This window comes from Mustelus asterias, chromosome 8 (genome assembly GCF_964213995.1).
Source record: "Mustelus asterias chromosome 8, sMusAst1.hap1.1, whole genome shotgun sequence".
Classification (NCBI taxonomy): Eukaryota; Metazoa; Chordata; class Chondrichthyes; order Carcharhiniformes; family Triakidae; genus Mustelus; species Mustelus asterias.
Window position 1 is genome coordinate 137,145,904 of NC_135808.1, and position 26,356 is coordinate 137,172,259.

General features: G+C 44.9%; 1 protein-coding gene across 1 annotated transcript in view; it reads left to right on the forward strand.

The window, feature by feature from the left end:
* The window catches only part of LOC144497794 (leucine-rich repeat and IQ domain-containing protein 3-like), a 67,050-nt gene that overhangs the window by 1,772 nt on the left and 38,922 nt on the right, over window positions 1–26,356 (forward strand). Inside the window, exons 2-3 of the mRNA XM_078219230.1 lie at window positions 3,369–3,647; window positions 18,615–18,935. Of these exons, the coding sequence (XP_078075356.1) occupies window positions 3,369–3,647; window positions 18,615–18,935 (600 nt within the window). The remainder of the gene's footprint in view (window positions 1–3,368; window positions 3,648–18,614; window positions 18,936–26,356) is intronic.

A 26,356-nucleotide genomic window follows, 5' to 3' on the forward strand; every position in this document is an offset into this window, starting at 1 on the left:
AGGGGGTCTCAATATGGGAGGAGTCTCAGTGTGGGAGGGGTCAGTGTGGGAGGGGTCAGTGTGGGAGGGGTCAGTGTGGGAGGGGTCTCAGTGTGGGAGGGGTCTCAGTGTGGGGGGGAGTCAGTGTGGGAGGGGTCTCAGTGTGGGAGGCGCCGGAGCGGGGAGGTTTCTGTGTGGGATGTTTGTGGGTGGGGTCTCATGTGGGAGGAGTCTGTGGGCAGGGTCTCAGTGTGGGAGGAGTCTGGGAGGGGTCTCACTGGGGGTCTGTGTGGGAAGAGTCTCAGTGTGGGAGGGGTCCCAATGTGCGAGATGTCTCAGTGTGGGTGGGATCACACGGTGGAAGGGCTCTGTGCGAGGGCTCGCAGCGTGGGAGGGGTCTCAGTGTGGGGGGGCCAATGTGGGGGAGTCTGTGTGGGAGGGGTCTCAGAGTTTAACCCAGTGGTTCCCAAACTTTTTTCACTGGGCCGCACTTTCGGAATAAAAATTTGCTCACGCCACACCGAATTTTTTATTGATAAGAAATACATTCAAAAACAAAGAAAAACAACTCCTAGCAGGTGCTTGATTCATAACATAGAACACAACTACTTTATAATATGATCATGGGACATCCAGAAAGTATAAAACAATCACTTTGGAAAAATATCTAATCCATGTTTAAATGTTTCTTTGACTGTCCTTGAATCTTCCCCCCACACTTGCCATCCTCTCTTGCTGCGCCAGTGTGGTGCGTCGCACCCTTTGGGATCCACTGGTTTAAAGAATCATAAAATCATAGAATCCCTACAGTGCAGAAGGAGGCCATTCGGCCCATCGAGTCTGCACCAACCACAATCCCACACAGGCCCTATTCCCATAACCCCACATATTTACCCTGCTAATCCTAAACTAAGCATTGACAATCAACCTAACCCGCACATCTTTGGACTGTAGGAGGAAACCGGAGCACCTGGAGGAAACCCATGCAGACACGGGGAGAACGTGCAAACTCCACACAGACAGTGACCTGAGGCTGGAATTGAACCTGGTCTCTGGCGCGGTGAGGTAGCAGTGCTAACCACTGTGCCACCGTGCCAGAGTCTCAGCGTGGGAAAGGTCTCAGCGTGGGAGGGATCAGTGTGGGAGCAGACCGTGCCAGAAATCTATCATACAAATCCCGCGCATCATCCCCCGTGCGATTGGTTTAGGAGTTTCAGAAATCGTTAAGTTCTAGATAGTTTGCATGGATTGCAAGGACGTAATCCTGCTATTTAAAATTGGGGGGTGGGGTGGTGAGCCTGATATCAGTCAGAGGGAAAATGTTAAAACCTATTGTTGGGATCATGATAAGCGGACATTTAATAAATCAGAATATGAGTGGACAGAGTCAATACTGATATATGAAAAGGAAATCATATTTGGCAAATCTGTTAGAGTTTTGTTTTAAATAGTAAACAACAGGGTAGATGTGGCAAAGTGAAATCATTAACTTTCCTCGGAAGCAGAGGCAGGTAGAATATGGTGAGAGACTGGGAATGTTTCCATTCTGATTGACCTGAGTTTGCTGCTTCAAGAATCACACAAAGTGATTCGGAAAGGAAATGCCATGTTCAAGAAAATACACATTTTCATTTAGATAGTGCCTTTCATGACACAGGAGGTGATTAACCTTGCAAATGTTCTTTATTGCTCTCAGTCGAACTAATAAGAAAACACGGATCTTGTAATTCTGCAGTGCGCTGGCTTGCAAAGCCATTTGCAATTCCCCAGTCCTCTGACAACCCCCCCCCCCCCCCCCGTATGGGGGAGTGGAAGATTATGGCCAATGCCTCCACAATTATAATTCTTACTTCACTCAATGTGTCCTCGATGTGTCTTTTCCGGTCTTGGTGAATTATAAACTTTTAAGTACAGCCAGCCTCGCCAGTACCTCCTTCTTATCAATTCTTAGCCCATCCTGTGTCTCAACCACCTGCTCTTTTGCTATGCCATTGACAGCATCTTTTTTTTTACTCATTCGTGGGACATGGGCGTCGCTGGCTGCCCAGCATTTATTGCCCATCCCTAGTTGCCCCTGAGAAGGTGGTGGAGAGCTCCCTTCTTGAAACACTGATACAACTGAGTGGCTTTTTCAGAGGGCAATTGAGAGTCAGCCACATTGCTGTGGCTCTGGAGTCACATGAAGGCCAGACCAGGTAAGGATGGCAGATTTCCTTCCCTAAAGGACATTAGTGAACCGATTCTTAATCCAAATTTTTATTGAATTCAAATCCCACCATCTGCCATGGCAGGATTTGAACCTGGGTCCCCAGAACATTAGCTGAGTTTCTGGATTAATAGTCTAGCAATAATACCACTAGGCCATCGCCTCCCCTCTTCCTCGGTAAAGTCGTGATTTAGTACCTCAGACATGCCCACTGCCTTCATCTCGTTTTAGTCCCTAATTAACATGAGCCCTCCTTTTTGTGTTGTAATAGCCCTTTAAGGGCTGTCTCCCTGAAAGGGTCTTGTGACACATTAGTCCAAATAGGAGCTGAGTTGAGGACTCACTCAGACTTGCCTGAGCTTGTTCCAACAGTCAGAAATTTGGGCCTGTGGAGTTAGGACCTTCTTCCTTGCGCTGTAATGTGTATAATTATTCTGTTAATAAACTTCTGTCAGTTCACAGAGCTGAGTTTGTGCCTTACATCACCATACTACACTTTTACAACTTGCAAAGATGCTCGTTCACCAGTTTAGGGAAAATACCAACTTGTCTGTTTACAGGTTAAAACTATACAAAGGCTTACAGCCTCGTGGCTGCAATCAGCTCCTGAGATGACTCTGAGTACCGAGCTCCCCGATTAGTCCCCTGGGTTATGTGACCATTACGCTGCCAATTGATCTTTAAAGGGACAATCACCACGCAACTCTTTTATTATCAGATGTCTATAGAAATCTTTAGGGCACAAAAGGGATCAAGTTATTTGGGAACAGTAAGGGAAAGTAGAGTTGGACAGACAGCAGATCAATAAGGATTTTATTGAAAGCTGGAGCAGGTTCAAGAGGTCAAATGGGCCAATCCTGCTTTTATTTCTATTGTCTTCTGAAATTCACTTAAGAGCTGTTAGTCATGAGGAAAATTGCACATACAGCTCAATCTTTGGTCTTTACATTCATCTGAGAGGTTGCACGGGGCTCAGTTTAATCATTACAAAAGGACACCTCACAACATGCTGTTTCTCTTGAATGCAGCACTGAAATGTCAGCTTTGAAGATGTACTTTTCTAAAAGAGAAAGGGAGAAGGGAGACATTTGTGTAGAAATCCGCTCAATAATCTTTCCCTTTGTCCTGATCATAATAATATCCTTTCCACTTTCTCTGTTTGATGGTTTTGTATATTTCACAGATCGCCACAGGTGTGAAGCGTCAGGTAGACAGAAGTCATCTCCTGTCTCCTTCAAAATCATTAATCGAGTCTTGTGGAGAGATGGACAGTATATTCAAAGAGAAGAAACTGGAGGAAATTGTAGTGGTAAACCTGTCTGGACGTTTTCTGAAAAACCTGGGCAGTTTGCCTAACTGTTCTGCGCTGAAGGTTTGCATCCTGCCCGGGAACTACATCACTAAATTTGATGCTCTCATAAACTGTCCCAATTTAATCAAGCTGGATCTCCATGGAAACCATGTAAGTGATGGAATCTGTGTTCAATGATACAAATATCACACAATTGTAAATTTCAGATTCTGACAGACCAGTCCAGAAATGATGCAGCTATTAAGAAGTGCAGAGTAAGAGCTATTGAGTGAGACTCATTGTGTTCCTTGTGAACATGGAGCACTGTGTGTAGTTTTGGTTGCTTTACCCCAGAAGGAATATTATTGCCATGGAGGGAGTGCAACAAAGGTTCCCCAAATTTGTTCGAGGGTTGGCGGGACTGTCTTATGAAGAGAAATTGGGCAAACTGGGCATGTATTCTCTAGAGTTTCGAAGAGGCGATCTCATTGAAACCTACAAAATACTTAAAGGAATAGACAGAGTAGATGCAAGTATGATATTTCCCTTGGTTGGGGAATCTAGAAACAGAGGCATAATTTCAAAATAAGAGGAAAGACATTTGGGACTGAGATAAGGCGAAGTTACTTTACACAGAGTTGTGAATCTTTGGAATTCTCTACCACAGAGGGCTGTGGGAGTTCAGTCATTGAGTATGTTTGAGGTAGAGTTTGATAGACTTCTGATTAACAATAATGTAAATGGCAATGGGGATAGTGGGTGTAAACGGCATTGAAATGTCTGATCAGCCAAGATCGTATTGAATGGCAGAGCAGGCTCAATGGGCTGAATGGCCTACTCCTGTTTCTATGCTCCTATGAGTGAGTGTGAGAAAGTGTGCATGTGAGAGTGAGAGTTTATGTGAGAGGGTGTGAGTGTGAAGTGAATGAGTGAGCATGAGAAAGTGAATAAGTGTGTGCATGCATGTGAGAGAATGTGCATGTGAGAGAGTGTTAGAGTGAGTGTGCATGAGAGAGTATGTGTGTGAGAGTGAGTATCAGAGTGAGTATGAGAGTGAGTGAGTATGTGTGCCTATGAGAGAGAGTGGGTGTGTGTTAGAGAGTGAGTGTGAGAGTGAATAAGTGAGTGTGAGTGAGTAAGTAAGTGTTCAGGAGTGAGTGAATCTGAGTGAGTGTGTGAGTGCATGTGCGTAAGTGAATTTGTTTGAGTGTGTGGTTGAGCGTGTTTGTGTGTGAGAGTGTTGGAATATCAGATCATAAACCCCAAGGTATATTGTGAATTCAGACTAGATCCCAATAATTTGTCATTTTGGCATTAGTGTGACAAGTGGCGTCCCTCAGGGATCAGTGCTGGGACCTTTGCTGTTGTAATATATATGAATGATTTGGAGGAAAATGTAACTGGATTGATTAGTAAGTTTGTGGACGAAACAAAGGTTGGTGGATTTGCAGATAGCGATGAGGACCATCAGAGGATACAGCGGGATATAGATCAGTTAGCGACTTGGGCGGAGAGGTGGCAGATGGAGTTTAATCCGGATAAATGTGAGGTAATGCATTTTGGAAGGTCTAATACAAATAGGAAATATACAGTAAATGGCAGAACCCTTAAGAGTATTGATAGGCAAAGGGACCTGGGTGTACAGGTGCTCAGGTCACTGAAAGTGGCAATGCAGGTGGAGAAGGTAGTCAAGAAGGCATACGGCATGCTTGCCTTCATCGGCCGGCGTATTGAGTTTAAAAATTGTCAAGTCATGTTGCAGCTTTATAGAACCTTATTGAGGTCGCACTTGGAATATAGTGTTCAATTCTGGTTGCCACACTACCAGAAGGATGTGGAGGCTTTGGAGAGGGTACAGAAAAGATTTACCAGGATGTCGCCTGGTATGGAGGGCATTAGCTATGAGGAGAGGTTGGAGAAACTTGGTTTATTCTTACTGGAACGACGGAGGTTGAGGGGAGACCTGATAGAACTCTACAAGATTATGAGAGGCATGGACAGAGCGAATAGTCAGAAGCTTTTTCCCAGGGTGAAAGAGTCAATTACTCGGGGGCACAGGTTTAAGGTGTGAGGGGCAAGGTTTAAAGGAGATGTACGAGGCAGATTGTTTCGACAGAGGGTGGTGGGTGCATGGAACTCGTTGCCGGGGGAGGTAGTGGAAGCAGATACGGTAGTGACTTTTAAGGGGCGTCTTGACAAGTAAATGAATGGGATGGGAATGGAGGGATATGGTCCCCGGAAGGGTATGGGGTTTTAGTTAAGTCAGGCAACATTGTCGGTGCAGGCTTGGAGGGCCGAAGGGCTTGATCCTGTGCTGTAATTTTCTTTGTTCTTGGATAGGGTGTTTCACCTCAGGTGTGATTCTACTGACACACTTGGAAGCTTTTATCAAAACAACTTTATTTAACAACATTGTTTAACTATAACAAATCAATTAGCTTAACATTTAACAATGAGTAAATGAGTGTGAATGTGTGTGAGTGAGTGAGTGTTTTCTTCATACTTTAACTTTTCCTTTGTTCATTTGTGTTTAATGTTGTGCTAAAGCAAATCTCAGGCAGTTGTTGCTGAGTTTCTTACTGAAGGGGAGTGAGAGGCTCACAAAAATCTGACTGTTTTGGAGGGCTGGCAGAAGGTGTTATTTTTATTCCAATAGAAGCGGGAAGTGTTGGAAATGCTCAGCATATCTGGCAGCATCTGTGCAGAAAGAAACAGACATTAGTGATTCGCCATCAGAGATTGGGGAACGGACGCCTTAAATCTGTTTCTCTCTCCACAGATGCTGCCTGACCTGCTGAGTGCACTTTGTTTATATTTCAGACCTCCAGCTTCTGCTGTAAATTGCTTTCCTGTTATATACTCCATGCTGAGCATTCGTAAGTGTAGTTATTAAAATAAGAAAATATTTTTCACTCAAAGCAAAGTATAACTTTTCTGTTAACAAACCTCACTTGTGTACATAGAGCTTTTTTTGTTCATTTGTGGGACATGAGTGTCGCTGTCTGGCCAGTATTTATTGCCCATCCATAGTTGCCCTTGAGAAGGTGGTGGTGAGCTGCCTTCTTGAATCACTGCAGTCCATGTGCTGTGGATGAACCCACAATGCCATGAGGGAGGGAATTCCAGGATTTTGACCTGGCGACTGTGAAGGATTGCAGTGCAATTCACCAAAGAGATAGCACATTATTGCATGTGAATTAGTTGGTGCTAATTTACTGGAAGATGTTATCATTTTAAACCTTGGAAAGGAAACTAGGAGTCATGCACCAATAAAATCGGTCATTGTTCACGGATGTTGATACTGAGAGATTCAGTGATGCCATTGAATGTTATTGGGAGAGGGCATTTGAGAGTCAACCACATTGCTGTGGATCTGGAGTCACATGTTGGCCAGACCAGGTAAGGGTGGCAGATTTCCTTCCCTAAAGGACATTATTGAACCAGATGGGTCTTTACGACAATTGACAATGGTTTCATAGTCATCAGGAGGCTTTTAATTCCAGAATTCTATAGAATTCAAATTTCACCATCTATCTTGGTGGGATTTGAACCCGGGTCCCCAGACCTTGCCCGAGGTCTCTGGAGTAGTCCAGTGACAATACCACTACGCCACCGCCTTCCCAATTCAGAATGAATTATATCACTTTGAAACTTAATATAAAACCCTTTCATATTATGATTACCATTTCTTATAAGGTCATTTACAGTAAAGTTATTAATTAGCCCATTCTCATTAAATTATACTAAATCTAAAATAGCCCAATCCCTAGTTGGTTCCTGTGATAACCTCCATGATCTGCATGGGAATCATTAATTGACCTCCCAGTTGGGCTTATTGAATACTCTCTCTGAAGGTGGAAAGGCAGGTTAATAGAGTGGTGAAAAAGGCATATGGCACACTCGGATTTATCAATCGGGGTATAGATTACAAAAGCAGAGAGGTCATGATGGAGTTGTATAGAACTTTGGTGAAGCCACAGCTGGAGTACTGTGTGCAATTCTGGTCGCCACATTATAGGAAGGACATGAATGCACTAGAGGGGGTGCAGAGGAGATCTACCAGGATGCTGCCTGGGATGGAACATTTAAGTTATGAAGAGAGGTTCGATAGGCTTGGGTTGTTTTCGTTGAGCAGAGAAGACTAAGGGGTGACCTGATCGAGGTGTCCAAGATTATGATGGGCATAGACAGTGTGGATAGGGAGCAGCTGTTCCCCTTAGTTGAAGAGTCAGTTACGAGGGAACACAAGTTAAAAGTGTGGGGTGGGAGGTTTAGGGAGGATTTGAGGAAAAACCTTTTTACTCAGAGGGTGATGACAGTCTGGAGGACAGGTGATGACAGCACTACCTGGGAGGGTGGTGGAGGCAGGATGCCTCACATTCTTTAAAAAGTACCTGGATGAGTACTTGGCATGCCATAACATTCAAAGTTATGGGCCAAGTGCTGGCAACTGGGATTAGGTGGGCAGGTCAGGGCATTTAATGCGTTGGTACAGACTCAATGGGCCGAAGGGTCTCTTCTGCACTGTAGTATTCTGTGATTTTGTGAATACGAGCTCCCTGAGGACTGGTAATTAGCCACCAGGTGGAGCTCGTATACCAAGCAGGACCTTGAGAGAGTCCATTAACTTTTTAGTCCCATTTGGACCTGTTGTATTCACCACAGGCTTGTGGTTATTGTTTATTTTAATTTGTGCAATAAAAGCATGGTTCCTTCACAGCCAACTCTTGGAGTTATTATATTAACGACCATTTTTGTAAGAAATTGGAGCTATACGACGCAAGTATTGAGGACTGGCCACAATATTCTGGGAGAATGAGGTGCTTCTTTTGAGCAAACAAAATAGAAGGAGATACTCAGCAAAGGATCATTCAATTGCAGCGTATGGGGCTGCAACATTCAGTATTATATAAAGTCTGGCGTATCTGGAAACGCCGGAATCCAAGACCTTTGATGAGTTAGTAGAAATGGTGGCAAATCATTATGATCTGAAACCTCCCATGATCTTGCAATGGTATAGGTTCAATACAGCCACTAGATTTGTAGGAGAACCAGTAACGGAATTCCTGATGTGACTAAGAAAACTGGCGGAGCATTGCGAATTTGGAGCAGCTTTACTGGAAATGCTGAGTGACCGTTTCATGGCATAAATGATCTCGCAACCCAAAGAATGCTTTTGACAGAGCAAACCTAGATTTTAAAAATTCCACAGAGCTGGCCTTAGTTTGGGAGTGTTCGGAGAAAGGGGCCCAAGAGCTGCAAAGGTCTTTAGAGAGTAGTGTCCATAGGATCATGCGAGTCCCCTACCGCAGACCCATGTTCCCAATTGAACATACTTGTGAAACTCGACCTTGGGCGAGGAAAAATAAGCAAGCAAGGAAATCCCAACACTAGCTGTGAGAGAGTTCCACAGTTTGGGGAGCGGCCAGCACAACAGTGCTGTGCATGCAACAAGGGAGCCTGCTCCAAGGAAGATTAACAAAACAAACAGAGCATGCAATGCCCATATCGAAGGGTGAAGGCACCCCAAAACAGAATGTACCAGATAAGTCAGGCTGAAGAGGAGGAACTAGCATTACTAAATTATAGCTCCAAATGAATGGATGCCCATTGGATATGGAGGTGGACACGGAGGCAGCAGCATTGTAGGGGAGTGTGAACTTAGAAGTTTATGATTGAATATCTCTACATTCAAGTTGAAGGACATTAAGGCAAATTTGGCAACTTATAGGAGAGGCATTACGAGTAGTAGGGATCACGGTAACCCCAGACACATATGGGCAACAAACAGTTCGACTACCATTGATAGTGGTACAAGTGCCAGGCCCCAACCTTTTGGGAAGGGACTGGTTACAAAAAATCCAGTTGAATTGGAGGAAAATTTTCAAAATGGGCACTGGAAACTTATATGAGATAATAGGAAAGTACCCAGAGGTTTTCAAGACAGGCCGTGGAAAAATAAAAGGGGTCAAAGCCAACATTTACATGGACTCAGATGATCGACCGAGATTTTTTAAGGCATGACCAGTTCCAAATACTCGATGAGTGAAAGTGGAGACTGAACTGAAGCGATTAGAAGAGCTGGGGATAATTCAACCTGCACAATTTTTCGGGTGGGCCGCACCGGTAGTCCCGGTGTTAAAGCTGGGGAACACAATCCATCTTTGTGGTGATTATAAGATGATGGTGAATAAAACATCTCATTTAAACAAATAGCCAATGCGGAAAGAAGGTACGCACAAATAGAAAAAGAGGGTTTGGCGATGATCTTGGCAGTGAAGAAATTCCATCAGTATGTGTGTGGTCGACACTTTACAATCATAATGGACCACACCCCCCCCCCTTGCCTACAAGCTTTCCATCACCAGTGAAAATGGATGAAATAACGATGACATTACATTTTATGGACACTTTGCCAATTTCAGCAAATCAAATAAAGACTTGGACTCAAAATGACCCTACATTGGCAAAACCGGTGAGCCTTACTTCTGTTGTGGGCAAAGGTTTGGAAAGGATTATAAGAGATAGGATTTATAATCATCTAGAAAGGAATAATTTGATTAGGGATAGTCAGCACGGTTTTGTGAAGGGTAGGTCATGCCTCACAAACCTTATTGAGTTCTTTGAGAAGGTGACCAAAGAGGTGGATGAGGGTAAAGCGGTTGATGTGGTGTATATGGATTTCAGCAAAGCGTTCCCCATGGTAAGCTTTTGCAGAAATTACGGACACATGGGATTGAGGGTGATTTAGTGGTTTGGATCAGGAATTGGCTAGCTGTAAGAAAACAAAGGGTGGTGGTTGATGGGAAATATTCATCCTGGAGTTCAGTTACTAGTGGTGTACCGCAAGGATCTGTTTTGGGGCCACTGCTGTTTGTCAGTTTTATCAATGACCTGGATGAGGGCGTGGAAGGATGGATTAGTAAATTTGCGGATGACACTAAAGTCGGTGGAGTGATAGACAGTGCGGAGGGAAGTGGCAGGTTACAGAGGGACATAGATAAGCTGCAGAGCTGGGCTGAGAGGTGGCAAATGGAGTTTAATGCGGAAAAGTGTGAGGTGATTCACTTTGGAAGGAGTAACAGGAATACAGAGTACTGGGCTAATGGTAAGATAATTGGTAGTGTGGATGAACAGAGGGATCTGGGTGTCCATGTGCATAGATCCCTGAAAGTTGGCACCCAGGTTGATAGGGTTGTTAAGAAGGCGTACAGTGTGTTAGCTTTTATTGGTAGAGGGATTGAGTTTCGGAGCCAGGAGGTCATGCTGCAACTGTACAAAACTCTGGTGCGGCCGCATTTGGAGTATTGTGTACAGTTCTGGTCGCTGCATTATAGGAAAGATGTGGAAGTGTTGGAAAGGGTGCAGAGGATATTTACCAGGATGTTGGTGGGAAAATCGTATGAGGAAAGGCTGAGGGGCTTGAGGTTGTTTTCGTTAGAGAGAAGGTGGTTAAGAGGTGACTTAATAGAGGCATGCAAGATGATCAGAGGATTAGGTAGGGTGGATAGTGAGAGCCTTTTTCCTCGGATGGTGATGGCTAGCACGAGGGGACATAGCTTTAAATTGAGAGGTGAGAGATATAGGACAGATGTTAGAGGTAGGTTCTTTACTCAGAGAGTAGTAAGGGCGTGGAATGCCCTGACTGCAGCAGTAGTGGACTCAACATTAAGAGCATTCAAATGGTTATTGGATAAACATATGGATGATATTGGAATCGTGTAGATTAGAGGGGCTTTAGATTGGTACCACTGGTTGGCACTACATCGAGGGCCGAAGGGCCTGTACTGCGCTGTAGTGTTCTATGTTCTATAAACTAAGTTACATGATGTTAAATGGAGGAATGCAGAAATGTCCGACACAAGACTTGAAGCTGTATGTGACAAAATATCCGGAACTCAGCATAGAAGATGGCATTATCCTGTGGGGGAGCCAGGTAGTTATCCCACGTCCCGCTCAAAGGCCTATCCTTCAACAGCTGCATAATGGCTATCCAGGTGTATCAAAAATGAAAATGTTGTCGAGAAGCTACATTTGGTGGCCTGGAATTGATAGGGACATAGAGAAAATGGTGCAAACATCTAGAATGTGCATAGAAAACCAGTAGCTTCCTTACATCCCTGGGAATGGCCAGGAATGATGTGGAGATGCCGGCGTTGGACTGGGGTGAACACAGTAAGAGTTTTAACAACACCAGGGTAAAGTCCAACAGGTTTATTTATCTTCTTGGAGATCCTCTCCACTTGGAGCCGACAGTTTGCGGTGTCGATGGTAGTCATGATGTGGATACCGCAAACTGCCGGCTCCAAGTGGAGAGGATCTCCAAGAAGATAAATAAACCTGTTGGACTTTAACCTGGTGTTGTTAAAACTATTACTATGGCCAGGAAAGCCATGGGTTAGGATACATGCAGACTTTGCAGGACCATTCATGGGCTCCATGTTTGTATTGTTAATTGACGCCCATTCTAAATGGATGGAGGTACACTGGATGATGTCCACCACATCACAAAGCATGATAGAGAAACAACCACAATCTTTCTGTCACCATGGAATCCCAGAAGTTTTAATGACGGACAACAGACAACAACCAGTAGGGAATTGAAGACATTTACGGAAACAATTGGAATACGACATGTCCGCTCCGCCCCTTACTACCCATCATTGGATGGACTAGCAGAACGCGCTGTCAAAATCTTTAAAAGGGGAATTAAAAAACAGACCAGGGGATCTATAGACACTGGACTGGCACGTTTTCTCTTCAGTTACAGGTGTAGCCCCGGCCAAGTTACTAATGGGCAGGTGCCTCCAGGACCAGGCTAAATCTTGCATTCACAAACCTAAGTGGAAGAGTAGAAGAGAAGCAAGAAGCCCAAAAAAGGGGCCACGATAAAATAAAAGTGGATAGAGTCTTTTCAGAGGGCGGCACGGTAGCCCAGTGGTTAGTACTGCTGCTTCACAGCACCAGGGACCTGGGTTCGATTCCCGGCTTGGGTCACTGTCTGTGTGGAGTTTGCACATTCTCCTCGTGTCTGCGTGGGTTTCGTCCGGGTGCTCCGGTTTCCTCCCACATAAGAACATAACATAAGAAATAGGAGCAGGAGTAGGCCATCTAGCCCCTCGAGCCTGCCCCGCCATTCAATAAGATCATGGCTGATCTGAAGTGGATCAGTTCCACTTACCCGCCTGATCCCCATAACCCCTAATTCCCCTACCAATCAGGAATCCATCTATCCGCGATTTAAACATATTCAGCGAGGTAGCCTCCACCACTTCAGTGGGCAGAGAATTCCAGAGATTCACCACCCTCTAAGAGAAGGAGTTCCTCCTCAACTCTGTCCTAAACTGACCCCCCTTTATTTTGAGGCTGTGCCCTCTAGTTCCAGCTTCCTTTCTGAGTGGAAAGAATCTCTCCACCTCTACCCTATCCAGCCCCTTCATTATCTTATCGGTCCCTATAAGATCCCCCCTCAGCCTTCTAAATTCCAACGAGTACAAACCCAATCTGCTCAGTCTCTCCTCATAATCAACACCCCTCATCTCTGGTATCAACCTGGTGAACCTTCTCTGCACTCCCTCCAAGGCCAATATATCCTTCCGCAAATAAGGGGACCAATACTGCACACAGTATTCCAGCTGTGGCCTCACCAATGCCTTGCACAGATGCAGCAAGACTTCTCCCCTTTTATATTCTATCCCCCTTGCGATATAGGCCAACATCCCATTTGCCTTCTTGATCACCTGTTGCACCTGCAGACTGGGTTTTTGCGTCTCATGCACAAGGACCCCCAGGTCCCTTTGCACAGTAGCATGTTGTAATTTTTTTCCATTTAGATAATAATCCAATTTGCTATTATTTCCTCCAAAGTGAATAACCTCGCCTTTGTCAACGTTATACTCCATCTGCCAGATCCTCGCCCAGTCACTCAGCCTGTCCAAATCTCTCTGCAGATCTTCTACGCCCTCCACACGATTCACTTTTCCACTTAACTTTGTGTCGTCTGCAAACTTTGTTACCCTACACTCAGTCCCCTCCTCCAGATCGTCTATATAAATGGTAAATAGTTGAGGCCCCTGTACCGATCCCTGTGGCACGCCACTAGTTACCATCTGCCAACCAGAAAAGCACCCATTTATTCCGACTCTCTGCTTCCTGACGGATAGCCAATCCCCAATCCACGCTAACACCCTACTCCCAACTCCGTGTGACCCAATCTTCTTCAGCAACCTTTTATGAGGCACCTTATCAAACGCCTTTTGGAAATCCAAAAACATCGCATCCACTGGTTCCCCTCTGTCAACCGCACTAGTCACATCTTCATAAAAATCCAACAAGTTCGTCAAGCACGACTTTCCCCTCATGAATCCATGCTGCGTCTGCTTGATCGAACCATTCTTATCCAGATGGCCTGCTATTTCTTCTTTAATGATGGATTCCAGCATTTTCCCAACTACAGACGTTAAGCTAACCGGCCTGTAGTTACCCGCCTTTTGTCTATTTCCTTTTTTAAACAGCAGTGTAACATTAGCCGTTTTCCAATCCGCCGGCACTACCACAGAATCCAACTAATTTTGATAAATAACCACTAACGCATCCGCTATTACCTCTGACATTTCTTTCAATACCCTGGGATGCATTCCATCCAGGTCCGGGGACTTGTCCACCTTCAGTCCCGTTAGTCTACCAAACACTGCCTCCCTGGTAAATTAATTGTATTGAGTACCTCTCCTCCTACCAACACTCGATCGTTAATATTCGGTCAACTATTTGTGTCTTCCACCGTGAAGACCGACACAAAAAACGTATTTAAAGTTTCAGCCATTTCCTCATTTCCCACTATTAAATCCCCCCTCTCGTCCTCCAAGGGTCCAACATTCACTCTTGCCACTCTATTCCTTTTTATATATTTGTCAAAGCTTTTACTATCATTTTTTATATTTAGAGCTAGCCTAGCTTCATAACCTATCTTTCCTTTCTTTATCGCTTTCTTAGTCGTTCTTTGTTGTTTCTTAAAGTTTTCCCAATCTTCCGATTCTCCACTATTTTTGGCTACTCTGTACGCAGCGGTCTTTAATTTAATACTCTCCTTAATTTCCTTCGTTATCCATGGCTGGTTATCCCTTTACTTACAGTCCTTCTTTATCACCGGAATATATTGTTGCTGAGTACTGAAAAGGATCTCCTTAAAAATCCTCCACTGTTCCTCAGCTGTCCTACCTACCAGTCTGCTCTCCCAGTCCACCTTAGCCAATTCAGCCCTCATCCTATCGTACTTCCCTCTGTTCAAACAGAGGACACTGGTATGGGACCCTACTTTCTCCTCGTCCATTTGTGCCAGAAATTCGACCATATTGTGATCACTTGACCCAAGAGGGTCCTTCACAAGAACATCCTTAATTCTACCTACCTCGTTACACATTACCAGATCTAAGATAACTCGTTCCCTCGTCGGTTCTGGAACATACTGTTCAAGGTAACTATCCCGACAGCATTCTAAGAACTCTTCCGCCATCCCACCCCTTCCAACTTGAGTCAGCCAATCAATATGCAGGTTGAAGTCCCCCATGATTATTGCCATTCCGTTTTTGCACGCATCCATTATTTGCTTGTTTATAGCCCTCCCCACCTCAACATTATTATTTGGGGGCCTATAGACCATGCCTACTAGTGTCTTTCTCCCCCTACTATTCCTTATCTCTACCCATAACAATTCCACGTTTTGTTCCTTAGGGCCTATGTCATCCCTCACTACTACCCTGATATTATCTTTTATTAACAGAGCCACCCCACCCACCTTTTCCTTCCTGTCTATTCTTCCTAAATGCCTGATACCCCTGGATATTCATCTCCCAGTCCTGGTCTCCCTGCAGCCACGTTTCTGTAATGGCCACTAGATCATACCCATTAGTGCTGATTTGCACCATCAACTCATTAACTTTGTTCCAAATGCTTCGTGCATTCAGGCAAAGTGTCTTTATTCCAGCTTTTATCTGGACCCGATTTGATGAAATGCTATCAACCTCTCCCTCGCCCTCTACTCCTTTAACTACTTGAATGCCCTCATTCACTTGCACTCGCTCCCTCTCCTCTACCATTGATTTCGTAATTCCTCTTACCTCTGCACCCTCCCCCCATAAATTAGTTTAAAGCCCTACCTATAGCCCTAGTGATACGATTCGCTAGGACTCTGGTCCCAGCACGGTTCAAACGGAGACCATCCCATCTATACAGGTCCCATCTGCCCAAATACTGGTGCCAATGCCCCATGAATTCGAACCCATTCCTCCCACACCAATCCTTGAGCCACGCATTCGTCTCCTTAATCCTATTAACCCTGCGCCAATTCGCGCGTGGCTCAGGTAGTAATCCAGAGATTACCACCTTGTTGGTTCTGCTTTTTAATTTGTTCCCCAGCTCTTCGTACTCCCTGTGCAGACCCTTAGTTCCTGTTTTGTCGATGTCATTGGCACCGACATGGACCACGACAACTGGATTTCCACCCTCCCACTCCCACTCCAAATTCCTCTGCAGCCCAGATGATACATCCTGGACCCGAGCACCAGGCAGGCAACACAACCTACGGTATTCCTTATCCTGGTCACAGAGAACAGTGTCTATGCCCTTAACTACACTATCCCCAATTACTACTACATTTCTCTTTGATTTCTCCGTTGCAGCAGCACCCTGCACAGATTTAAGGGCTGAGGTTCTTGGGACTTTACCTCCCGCAAACTACTTCCCTTCTTCCCCCCCACTGCCCGCCTTCTTCCCCCCACTGCCCGCCTCACCCGCAGCCACTCCCTGTTGTCCCTGACCCCCAGCTAAGTTAGTCAGTCTAAGGGGCGTGACTTTCTCTTTATACACATTATCCAGATAGCTCTCCCCTTCCCTGATAAGCCTCAGTGTCTGTAGCTCAGAGTCCAGTTAATCCACCTTGAGCTGGAGATCCTCCAGCAACCAGCACTTACTGCAGACATGGTCCCTGGGGTCCACCTTGGGGTCCACTTGCTCCCACATCATGCAGAAACAGCACATTACATATCCCTCCATACCAATTTACCTTGTATAAGTTGGTGTAATTTAAAAGTGAAATCCTACCCTGCCTCTGCCTGTCCTCGCCTAAGCCCTATGAGCCAAAGCCCTTACAGTTCACACTCTACTCCCCACTCACTCTGCTGCCCACTCCCGACGTTGCCCGCTCAAAAGTGCGGCCTGCTTTTAAACCCTCCAAAAACCTTCCCAGGCTTCTCCTGAGCCTACTTCCTGTTTTGGAAAAAAAACCCTCTGATTTTTGACACAAATTTAACTGAAAAATAAATAAATAAATCAAATGCAGAAACACACTCCCTTACCCTCAGCCTGCTCCTGTGGAACAATGAGTCCAAAGATGTGCGGGTTAGGTTGATTGGCTATGCTAAAATTGCCCCTTAGTGTCCTGAGATGCATAGGTTAGAGGGATTAGCAGGTAAATGTGTAGGGATAAGGGGGTAGGGCCTGGGTGGGATTGTGGTCGGTGCAGACTCGATGGGCCCAATGGCCTCTTTCTGCACTATAGGGTTTCTATGATTCTATGAGACATGGTCTTCGTTCAGAATTCTGGAGGCAGCTCCCAATAGACACCAGGAACAATTCTCTTTGAAACAGGGCCAGTGTTCTTCATGGTGAAAGTTGGAGACACAGTACAAAGAAAACATGTGGACCACCTAAAATGTTGAGGGCTGTCAACAGAAGTAGACAACTCGGTGAGTATGCCATTGGAGATCCCGAGTACACAGAGAGAGGACAAAACACCTCCACCACCAGGAGGCCCCGAGATGCCATGTAAGAACATAAGAACTAGGAGCAGGAGTAGGCCATCTGGCCTCTCGAGCCTGCTCCGCCATTCAATAAGATCATGGCTGATCTTTTCGTGGACTCAGCTCCACTTACCCGCCCGCTCACCATAACCCTTAATTCCTTCACTGTTCAAAAATGTATCTATCCTTGCCTTAAAAACATTCAATGAGGTAGCCTCAACTGCTTCACTGGGCAGGGAATTCCACAGATTCACAACCCTTTGTGTGAAGAAGTTCCCCCTCAACTCAGTCCTAAATCTGCTTCCCCTTATTTTGAGGCTATGCCCCCTAGTTCTAGTTTCACCCGCCAGTGGAAACAACCTCCCTGCTTCTATCTTATCTAATCTTATATGTTTCTATGAGATCTCCGACTCTGAAATGGAGACTGAAACAGCAGAAGCCCAACCAGATCGCTCTTGGAGCTAAAGGGATCGAGGGATCTGGGAGGAAGGGGAGAATCAGGATATTGAATTTGATAATCAGCCATGATCATAGTGAATGGCAGAGCAGGCTGGAAAGGCTGAATGGCCTCCTCCTGCTTCTAGTTTCTATGGACATAGGTTCAAGGTGAGGGGAAGGAGGTTTAGGGGGATCTGAGGAAAGGTTTTTTTTGTCCAGAGAGTGATGACAGTCTGGAACGTGCTGCCTGGGAGGGTGTGGAGGCAGGTTGCCTCACATCCTTTAAAATTAGCACTTGGCACATCATAACATTCAGGGCTGCAGACCAAGTGCTGGCAGATGGAATTAGGTGGGAGTTCAGGTGTTTCTAATGTGTCGGTGCAGACTCGATGGGTCGAAGGATCTCTATGATTCTAAGACACTGAAGTCACAAATGGTATAAATGCAGGAGATTTAGCAGATGTGCAAAGCAAATAGCTCAAAGGTGCAGCTTTGTCTGAGTGCAGCAAAGATGATTGCTTATCTCTGGGAATTTGGGAAGTGAGAGCATGTTGTGCAGTGAGGGAGATGGTCCTGTTTTCTCTTTTATTAAAAGGCCAGCTAGAAAGACCTGAAAACAGCAGGTCCTGAGGACTGATGCCCGGAGGCATTAAATAGGTGAGCAGGTGGGCGATTGGTGAGTTGTGAGATTTTCTTCTCTCTCCAAGTTGGGACAATAGTTTAAGCTGGTCCTGGAGAGATACAAGTAGTTTATTAAATTGATAGCATAATTAGTTAAATTCCATAACATAACTACAGAGAATTGTTAAGTATTATTACCACTCCCCACTCTTTCTCCAGAGTCCTGTAACTGGCTACAATGTACTAATATAAATGTTTTGTTTATTTTTTCCCCCATTACTAGATTTCCGATCTTCCAGATGAAGACTTTTGGTGTGATATGAAGTCTCTGCAGATTCTTTATCTCCATGACAACATCATTGGAAGCATGAACAATGTTGTACCCCTGTATTCCTGCCCAGACCTAGTTGTTCTGACCCTGTTTGACACCCCAGTCAGCCTTGCCCCAAAATATCGGCATAACATTGTCAACAACATCTGTTCTCTCAAAGCCTTGGATCACTTTGTCATTGCAGATGAGGAAATCATTGAGGATTGGCCGAAAAGTGATGAATTCAAAGCTTTAAGTCTACAATTCTATCTTGATCTCCCCTTACGTTCACAGGTTGGTGCCCATATCTATTGTAGAGGGATGGAAACATGTTGGTTTCCACATGGAAACAGGCTGAAAAATCCTATTGGGAATTGTGCAACAAGTCTGTGAAGATCGAAAGGGAGGAAAGAAAGATTAATTATTCCAGGTGTAGATTTCTTTTCTAATTATTGATTCATGGATTGTGGGCATTGCTGGCTATGCCAGCATTTGTTGCCCATCCCCAATTGTCCTTCAGAAGTGATAGGAAGCCGCTTTCTTGAACTGATGTGTTCCGTGTGGTGTAGGTACACCCACAGTGCTGTCAGGCAATGAGTTCCTGGATTTTGGGCAGACTTTTACAATGCAAGGAGGAGGGGAGGTTCCTGTGTGGACAAAGTGTAGGAATAGGGTGTAATTGTCATCATATTGGAAATTCACCTGCTAACTTTAACTGGCTCACATTTGAAGGTGCACTGGAAACCTCGGGTGGTCATTTGAATATGTTAGTGTAATAATTGTAAATTGAACCCAGCATTCTACCTGTAATGGTCAGCTTGGGGATTTCCTGAGCTGTGTAAAGTTTCCCAGGATCAGCAAGGTGAGAGTACTGTAGAGATTGGTAGGCTAGAAAGCCTTTAAGGGATTGAAACAGGCTAGGTGAAAGGCTTTTATTTACTGGAATTGTTTGGAATTGCTTTACAACATTAGTGATTTGGTGATGCTGATTTCCACCTTTTTGGAAGTCACTTCTGCTTTTGGTCATTAATCACCTTGAGTTTCACTTCCCAGCTGTCAACCTTCACTGCAGCAGGGGGCTATTATACAGCTATACCTTGGACCTCTGATATGAAATAGGAGGAACACCAAAAGCAGCAGCCACATGCTTCTCCACAGGGCAGGGTGGACACACAACTGCAGCTCTAAAGAGAATCAACTTTATCAATGTGGCTGAGCAGCAATGTCTCAGGAGGCTCAGACTTTCAGGGTGGTCTTTGCTCAAATTAGCAGCCTCCTAGGACAAGTGGACCAGGTAGGCATGCATTGGCTGTGACCATTCCCAAAGCTTACTGATGTCATGTTTGCCAAGGCACCACTTACATCCACATTGCTACTGATGGGGCCAGTCAGAATGAGCAGCCCCTCAGAGCTGCTCTGACTGGATTCCCACAGGTCCAGGGAGCCATAGACTGCACACTTAAGCAGGTTACCCAGCAGTGTTCATCAATCAAAAGGGATTCTATTGATGGCTCTCTCCACCTATGACTAACGGAAGATTTTTTCGTATGTCTGTACGAAATATCGTGGAAGCAGAGAGTTATGGTCAATGGATATTTTTTGGGCTGGAGGAAGGTTTATGGTGGTGGAGGGTCAGTATTGGGACCATTGCTTTTCCTGATATATATTCATGATCTAGATCTTGGTATTGAGGGTACAATTTCAAAGTTCGCAGATGACACAAAACTTGGAAGTATTGTAAACTAAGAACATAGACAAGTTGGTGGAGCAGACATTTAAGTGACAGATGAATTTCGATGCGGAGAAGTGTGAGGTGATACATTTTGATAGGAAGAACATGGAGAGACAATATAAAATAAGGGGTAAAATTCTTAAAGGGGTGTAGGAGCAGAGGGACCTGGGTGTATATATGCATAAGTTATAAGCAGGACAGGTGGGGAGAGCATATAGTATTCTGGGCTTTATTAATAGGAGCATAAAGTACAAGAGCAAGGAGGTTATGCTGAATTTATACAAAATACTAGTTAGACATCAGCTGGAATATTGTGCACAGCTCTGGGTGCCACACTATAGGAAGGATGTGAACATATTGGAGAGTGAGCAGAAGAACTTTACAAGAATGGTTCCAGGGATAAGAAACTTCAGTTATGAGGATAGATTGGAGAGGTTGGGACTGGAGACACTTTGAGGCTAGTACTTTTTTGTAGGTTGGTGCACTGAGGGAATGTTGTACAATAAAGCAGCTTGAACTTAAAGATCAATCGGGGGTGATTCGTCCACCACGGATGTTTATTGTGAGTAACATAACAGTCAGTCATGATGCCGGTGCAGACACGATGGAGCGACTGGCCTCCTTCTGACTGGCCACTCTAGTTTTGCTAGAGTGTTTCGGCAGGATTTAAACTAGTGTGGCAGGGGGGTGGGGAACAAAACAGTAGGTCAGTAAATACTGAGGCTGGGGTTGAGCTGGGGGCCAGGGCAAGGCTAGCAAAGAAGAGGAGCACTCTGGAGGAGGATGACCCGAGTGGGCCTGGAGGTCTGGAGTGCATCTGCTTCAATGCGAGGAGCGTAACGGGTAAAACAGACGAACTTGGGGCCTTAATGCTTATGCAGAATTTGGATGTGGTTGCGGTGACGGAAACTTGGTTAAAAGGACAGGACTGGCAGCTGAATGTTCCGGGGTATAAGTGTTTTAGGCGAGACAGAGGAGGGGCTAAAAAAGGTGGGGGAGTAGCGATATTAGTTAAGGAGCATATTACCGCGGTGCAGAGGGTAGACAACTTAGAGGGGTCATGTACTGAGTCGCTGTGGGTGGAACTCAGAAACAGGAAGGGTGCAGTCACTATGCTGGGGGTGTACTACCGACCACCCAACAGCCCACAGGAAGTGGAGGAAAGGATATGTCAGGAGATTCTGGATAGGTGCAGAAAAAAATAGGGTTGTTGTAGTGGGGGACTTTAATTTCCCTGGCACAGACTGGAAAGTGCTTAGAGCTGGGGGTCCGGACGGGGAGGAATTTGTAAAATGCGTACTGGAAGGTTATTTGGAACAGTATGTAGATAGCCCGACTAGAGAGGGGGCTATACTGGACCTAGTTCTGGGAAATGAGCTCGGTCAGGTCGTCAAAGTTTCAGTAGGGGAACATGTGGCAAATAGTGACCACAACTCTGTTAACTTTAGGATAGTAATGGACAAGGATGAGTGCTGTCCTACGGGCAGGGTGCTAAATTGGGGGAAGGCTAACTATAGCCGGATTAGGCAGGAATTGGTGGATGTTGATTGGGAGAGGATGTTCGAGGGTAAGTCCGCGTCTGGCATGTGGGAGTCTTTTAAGGAACTATTGATAAGGCTGCAGGATAGGCATGTGCCTGTAAAAAGGAAAGATAGGAAAGGTAGGATTCGAGAGCCGTGGATAACCAGGGAAATTGAGGATCTGATTAAAATGAAAAGGGAGGCGTACGTTAAGTCCAGGAAACTGAAAACAGATGGAGCTCTGGAGGAATACAGAGAGAGTAGGAAAGAACTCAAACGGGAAGTTAGAAGGGCAAAAAGAGGTCACAAAATGTTCGTGGCAGGCAGGATTAAGGAGAACCCCAAGGCATTCTATTCATACATTAGGAACAAAAGAGTTGTCAGGGAGAAAATCGGACCTCTCAGGGACAAAGGAGGGGAATTATGCTTAGAACCCAAGGGAATAGGGGAGATCCTAAATGAATACTTTGCATCGGTATTCACGAAGGAGAGGGGCATGTTAACCGGGAGTGTCTCGGAGGGAGGTGTTGACCCGTTAGAGAAAATCTCCATTACAAGAGAGGAAGTGTTAGGTTTTTTAGGGAACATTAAAACTGACAAAGCCCCAGGGCCTGATGGCATCTATCCTCGACTGCTCAGGGAGATGAGAGATGAAATTGCTGGGCCTCTGACGGAAATCTTTGTCACTTCTTTGGACATGGGTGAGGTCCCTGAGGATTGGAGGATAGCGAATGTGGTCCCGTTGTTTAAGAAGGGTAGCAGGGATAACCCAGGAAATTATAGGCCGGTGAGCTTGACGTCCGTGGTAGGGAAGTTGTTGGAGAGAATTCTTAGAGACAGGATGTATGTGCATTTAGAAAGGAACAATCTCATTAGTGACAGACAGCATGGTTTTGTAAGAGGGAGGTCGTGCCTTACAAATTTGGAGGAGTTTTTTGAGGAAGTGACAAAAACAGTTGATGAAGGAAGGGCCGTGGATGTCGTCTATATGGCTTTCAGTAAGGCATTTGACAAAGTCCCACATGGCAGGTTGGTTAAGAAGGTTAAGGCTCATGGGATACAAGGAGAAGTGGCTAGATGGGTGGAGAACTGGCTTGGCCATAGGAGACAGAGGGTAGTGGTCGAAGGGTCTTTTTCTGGCTGGAGCTCTGTGACCAGTGGTGTTCCGCAGGGCTCTGTACTGGGACCTCTGCTATTTGTGATATATATAAATGATTTGGAAGAAGGTGTAACTGGTGTAATCAGCAAGTTTGTGGATGACATGAAGGTGGCTGGACTTGCGGATAGCGAAGGGCATTGTCGGGCAATACAGCAGGATATAGATAGGCTGGAAAATTGGGCGGAGAGGTGGCAGATGGAGTTTAATCCGGATAAATGCGAAGTGATGCATTTTGGAAGAAATGTAGGGAGGAGTTATACAATAAATGGCAGAGTCATCAGGAGTATAGAAACACAGAGGGACCTAGGTGTGCAAGTCCACAAATCCTTGAAGGTGGCAACACAGGTGGAGAAGAAGGCATATGGTATGCTTGCCTTTATAGGACGGGGGATAGAGTATAAAAGCTGGAGTCTGATGATGCAGTTGTATAGAACGCTGGTTAGGCCACATTTGGAGTACTGCGTCCAGTTCTGGTCGCCGCACTACCAGAAGGACGTGGAGGCGTTCGAGAGAGTGCAGAGAAGGTTTACCAGGATGTTGCCTGGTATGGAGGGTCTTAGCCATGAGGAGAGATTGGGTAAACTGAGGTTGTTCTCCCTGGAAAGACGGAGAATGAGGGGAGATCTAATAGAGGTGTACAAGATTATGAAGGGGATAGATAGGGTGAACAGTGGGAAGCTTTTTCCCAGGTCGGAGGTGACGATCACGAGGGGTCACGGGCTCAAGGTGAGAGGGGCGAAGTATAACTCAGATATCAGAGGGATGTTTTTTTAGAACCATAGAAAATTACAGCTCAGAAACAGGCCTTTTGGCCCTTCTTGCCTGTGCCGAACCATTTTATGCCTAGTCCCACTGACCTGCACTTGGACCATATCCCTCCACACCCCTCTCATCCATGAACCCGTCCAAGTTTTTCTTAAATGTTGAAAGTGACCCCGCATTTACCACTTTATCCGGCAGCTCATTCCACACTCCCACCACTCTCTGCGTGAAGAAGCCCCCCATAATATTCCCTTTAAACTTTTCTCCTTTCACCCTTAACCCATGCCCTCTGGTTTTTTTCTCCCCTAGCCTCAGCGGAAAAAGCCTGCTTGCATTCACTCCATCTATACCCATCAAAATCTTATACACCTCTATCAAATCTCCCCTCAATCTTCTACGCTCCAGGGAATAAAGTCCCAACCTATTCAATCTCTCTCTGTAACTCAGCTTCTCAAGTCCCGGCAACATCCTTGTGAACCTTCTCTGCACTCTTTCAATCTTATTTACACCCTTCCTGTAACTAGGTGACCAAAACTGTACACAATACTCCAAATTCGGCCTCACCAATGCCTTATATAACCTTACCATAACACTCCAACTTTTATACTCGATACTCCGATTTATAAAGGCCAATGTACCAAAGGCACTCTTTACGACCCTATCCACCTGTGACGTCACTTTTAGGGAATTCTGTACCTGTATTCCCAGATCCCTCTGTTCAACTGCACTCTTCAGAGTCCTACCATTTACCCTGTACGTTCTACTTTGATTTGTCCTTCCAAAGTGCAATATCTCACACTTGTCTGCGTTAAATTCCATTTGCCATTTTTCAGCCCATTTTTCTAGTTGGTCCAAATCCCTCTGCAAGCTTTGAAAACCTTCCTCACTGTCCACTACACCTCCAATCTTTGTATCATCAGCAAACTTGCTGATCCAATTGACCACATTATCATCCAGATCATTGATATAGATGACAAACAACAATGGACCCAACACCGATCCCTGCGGCACACCACTAGTCACAGGCCTCCACTCAGAGAAGCAATCCTCCACAACCACTCTCTGGCTTCTTCCATTGATGTGGAGATGCCAGCGTTGTACTGGGGTAAGCACAGTAAGAAGTCTCACAACACCAGGTTAAAGTCCAACAGGTTTATTTGGTAGCAAATACCATAAGCTTTTGGAGCAATGCTCCTTCGTCAGATGGAGTGGTCTCTTGCACTTTTATACTCCTCGAGCATCTGATGTGTTCCTTGCTGCCTGTACATTTCATACAACTCTCTCTTCCTCTTAATCTTTACACAGAGGGTGGTGGGGGGCCTGGAATGCGCTGCCAAGTAGGGTGGTGGAGGCAGGCACACTGACATCGTTTAAGACTTCCCTGGATAGTCACATGAGCAGCCTGGGAATGGAGGGGTACAAACGATTGGTCTAGTTGGACCAAGGAGCGGCACAGGCTTGGAGGGCCGAAGGGCCTGTTTCCTGTGCTGTACTGTTCTTTGTTCTGGAATTTTGTGATTCTGTAAAGCTGCAATGATGTCTTCATTCTTTTCCAGTCATTGTTACTCACAATAAATACCTGTGGTGGAAGAATCACTTCAGATTGATCTTTAAGTTCAAGCTGGTTTATTGTAAAACACTCCCTCAGTGCTAGTAACCTACAAGAAGTACTAGCCTCAAAGTGTTCCAGCTGTCTCTACTTATAGTACAATTAATGTCACATGTTTAATTGGCAATTCTCTTAACAAAGTAATTGCCACACACTGACTAATATTACATTGACAGATTCCCTTTCCTTTTTTAAATTAAAGCTTTGAAAGTAAAATAAAAAATTAAAGAACATTCTTTTGAATCTAAACTGAAATAAAATATGTCACATTTTCACACCTATTAATTCTGTAACTGCTTTATCAAATATACATAAGCCATTATGAAAACAGAAATTAGTTTTGTATTTTATCATTATAACATAAGACACCCCTCTTCTAATGCATTAAGTAATTTCTTAGAACAGGTGCTTCTTTTTGTAAAACATTCCGACAGCTGGTGACTTGTGTCAACCCTTTGTATTTCAGATATGTCCCTTCTCTCCAACATTTCTTTTATCCCGGCTCGGTCTATTCTTAGCCTTTTCTCTGTTGCATTCTTTGTTGAATGAACATTGTCCCAAAGAAACCAGTTGTCAACATAAAATTCTGTTGGTGAACCTTTCTCACATTGCCTCTTATATAACATTTCTGACAATGTATTGGACAAGTAAACGTCATATTCAGTGCTTCTACCAGTGCCAGTCTTTCAGCAGCTAATGTGCTTTTTACAACTCTTTTTATTTTCTTGCCCTCCCAAGCCAATAGCTTCTCATTTTTTCCCACCAAGAATATGACAAATTCTGCTGTGCTAGAGTACCCATCTGGGTGATTGGCATGTGAAGCATCAATAAAAATATCCTCATACCCTCTGGTTCACTCAAAGCTGGGAACTTGAGCATGCATCTTTCTGAGTGTTACTTTTTAAGTGTTTTATTTAGTCTCAGGATTTCCTA